The sequence below is a fragment of the Ceratina calcarata genome, unplaced genomic scaffold, assembly GCF_001652005.2.
Source record: "Ceratina calcarata isolate Rehan_Ccalc_2016 unplaced genomic scaffold, ASM165200v1 scaffold568.2, whole genome shotgun sequence".
Classification (NCBI taxonomy): Eukaryota; Metazoa; Arthropoda; class Insecta; order Hymenoptera; family Apidae; genus Ceratina; species Ceratina calcarata.
The window spans coordinates 541,187-543,883 of NW_017176883.1; the positions used below are offsets into that span (position 1 = coordinate 541,187).

The 2,697-nt window shown below is 39.3% G+C and overlaps 1 protein-coding gene across 1 annotated transcript in view; it reads left to right on the forward strand.

The window, feature by feature from the left end:
- The window catches only part of stet (stem cell tumor), a 246,581-nt gene that overhangs the window by 225,379 nt on the left and 18,505 nt on the right, over positions 1 to 2,697 (forward strand). Inside the window, exon 7 of the mRNA XM_018032000.2 lies at positions 129 to 271. Coding sequence (XP_017887489.1) covers positions 129 to 271 — 143 coding nt within the window. The remainder of the gene's footprint in view (positions 1 to 128; positions 272 to 2,697) is intronic.

The window sequence follows — 2,697 nt, forward strand, 5'->3', positions numbered from 1 at the left end:
TTATTATTTGTACATTTGCCCAAAAGCAGTCAAAATGACTTCCTTGGGCAATCTAGTGTTAAACATAATAATTGATCACTGGTTTTGTTAATAATTTTTATTGATTTATCGATTGATTCTGTTCGTAGCTGGGTTTCTTCACATATTATACAGTAGCGATGGGTGAGGTGAATCCTTCTGGGCCCGTACCGATCGACAGTGTCTTCATCTACAGGCCAGATAAACGTCTCGAGCTCTGGAGGTTCGCGTTTTATATGTTCCTGCACGCAGGGTAAGTCGAATTATTGTGTTCACATCGAATTATTAAAAAGCAAATATACGTACGTGATTAGTTCGATTAATAAGACCTGTGGAATAACGAAAATAGTTATACATAATTGACAGAGTCTCATAATATTGGTTGGTCGATTTTAATTTGTCGAGTCAATTCTATTTCGTATTTTAAATACTGTCGCTAGACTTTTCTACTCAAATTTCATGTGTCACTGATTAAAATACCACCATAATACTTGTCGTTCATCAACATTAATCGAGACCGAGCTCTCTTTGTACAGAGGATTGAAAAGCGAATATAAAACGGTCGTTGTTCTCTGAACGATGAAATAAAACGATGAAATTATTGACGATCGAGTTTTATTAGCGGCGACTTGGACCCTGTTACTTCTTAATACTATGCGATATCCGTTTCGCAGAGAGCGAAATTTCATAACAGTCATCGGGAAATGAATCGAAACTGCGATCGCGTTTGTGAAAAAGAATGTCCTGGAAAATTCACGTTGGTTATGCTCTTTTGATGAAACCTTTATGCTTAGTAAACTCGTTATTCGTTGGGCTAGTAAAATCGTTCGGAACGTTTCCGATACAAAGGATTGCAATTGAAGTAAAATCGAATTATAAACATTTTATGCGAGTATACAATTGATTGGTAACATCGGAATCTACAAAGAGCATTCGCTTAGCTCATAAAATTGTGCACCCACGGAAAACAAATCACGCATCATTTAATTCGGAACGGAAGAACGCATCTCGCGAGGGGTGAAAAAGGAAAGGGTGAAGGGCGATTGGGAATTCGTTGAATGCGCTGCGAGAGGGAACGTCACGCGTGTGACAAATTGGACATTTTGCTGGCCAGTTTTCTCGATTAGCTCGAACAGCCGGACGCCCTTCCCGACGCAATTCTCGTGTTAATCCTTGACGCTAATTTCCATCAGTTTCCAGCGGGGCGACCCCGCGTCGCGCGAATCACGTTGCAATCTCTTGCCGGCCGACACGAATCGAATTCAACCATCGTTCCCCGGCCATCGAGTCGAACAGAATTACGTGAACGTCGCCAGGCGCGTGCCTGCCTTCGCGATGGGACATCCGCTTCCTTACAGTTTCTCTCATTCTCTTTCGTCAGATGCCTTCCATTAATCCCTGAAAATTATGTTCCCCAGCTTCTTGTACATTCTCTTCATCCTGCTTTCATGAAAACAATAGATTCTTATCAAACTGTGGAAGAATAGAACGTATATGACATCAATTTAAAAGAGAGTAAAAAAATATAAAGTGATCCCGCGGAACGGACTGCCGTAGCGAAAGGGTTAATCTGACATCCCATATTTTTCTACGACTGCATAAAATAGGTCGATATAAATACATAAAACCTGAAATAAGAGTAAGTTGGATTTAATAAACTTGGAAATAGGAAGAGAATAAGAAATTTTCCAGAGGGTTTCCAGTTGCGAAACGCGGTAGAAATGTGATCTCTCTACCCGAAGCCCTTAGAATTGTTAGGAACTTCAAGTATCTCATTCGCGATCTTCGTTCGCTGTTTTTTTCTAACTTATGATACTCCCTCTCTCTTTCTCTTTCTCTCGCGTGTGCATCGGAGGCAATGCACGGTGGAAGGTGGAGGTCGGCGCAGAAGTTTTCAACAGCGAAGCACTCTAAATTATTCATGGAAACGGCAGATAAGGCGACCGTTTTCCCTACGTGCGTATGGAAACAGCGATAAGAGTGACCCGACGTTTTCCCATACATACACCGAGCCTCCCACCTCCACCCCTTTGTTGCTTCTCTCTGGTATTGCTCTTTTCAAAAAGCGTCTATCCCGTCGAGTTATGTTTCAGTAATAGGCAATTTATATTTAATAATTCTGCGTACGGATGTGTTGGCTATACAGTCAATCCCAAAAGTTTATGTACCTTAGAAAAACGCATTTCCTATAATTAAAAAGAAATCAGATTTTTTTCAAAATTGCGAAAAATGCTTCAAATAAAAGTTGTTTTCCTTCTAACTTCGATATTTAACGAGTTACGTATGATTATTTGGCATTTTATTGATATTGACAAAATCCGACCATCCCAGCGTCGAAACGGCCAACTTTTGGCAAAAAATTTCATTTTTCCTTAATTACTCTTAAACCGTTGAATCTACGGAAAAATTGTATAGGACCTTTCTTGTAGAGGACGACGAGATCTACAATTTCCATGTAAAATTTTTTCGCTAGTATTAATATTTAACGAGTTATTGACGAAAAACGAAAAAACAGTTTTTTTAAATTACTCGTTAACTATTGACGCTAGCGAAAAACTTTTATATAGGAATTGTAGATCTCGTCGTCCTCTACAAGAAAGGTCCTATACAATTTTTCCGTAGATTCAACGGTTTAAGAGTAATTAAGGAAAAATGAAATTTTTTGCCAAAAGTTGGCCG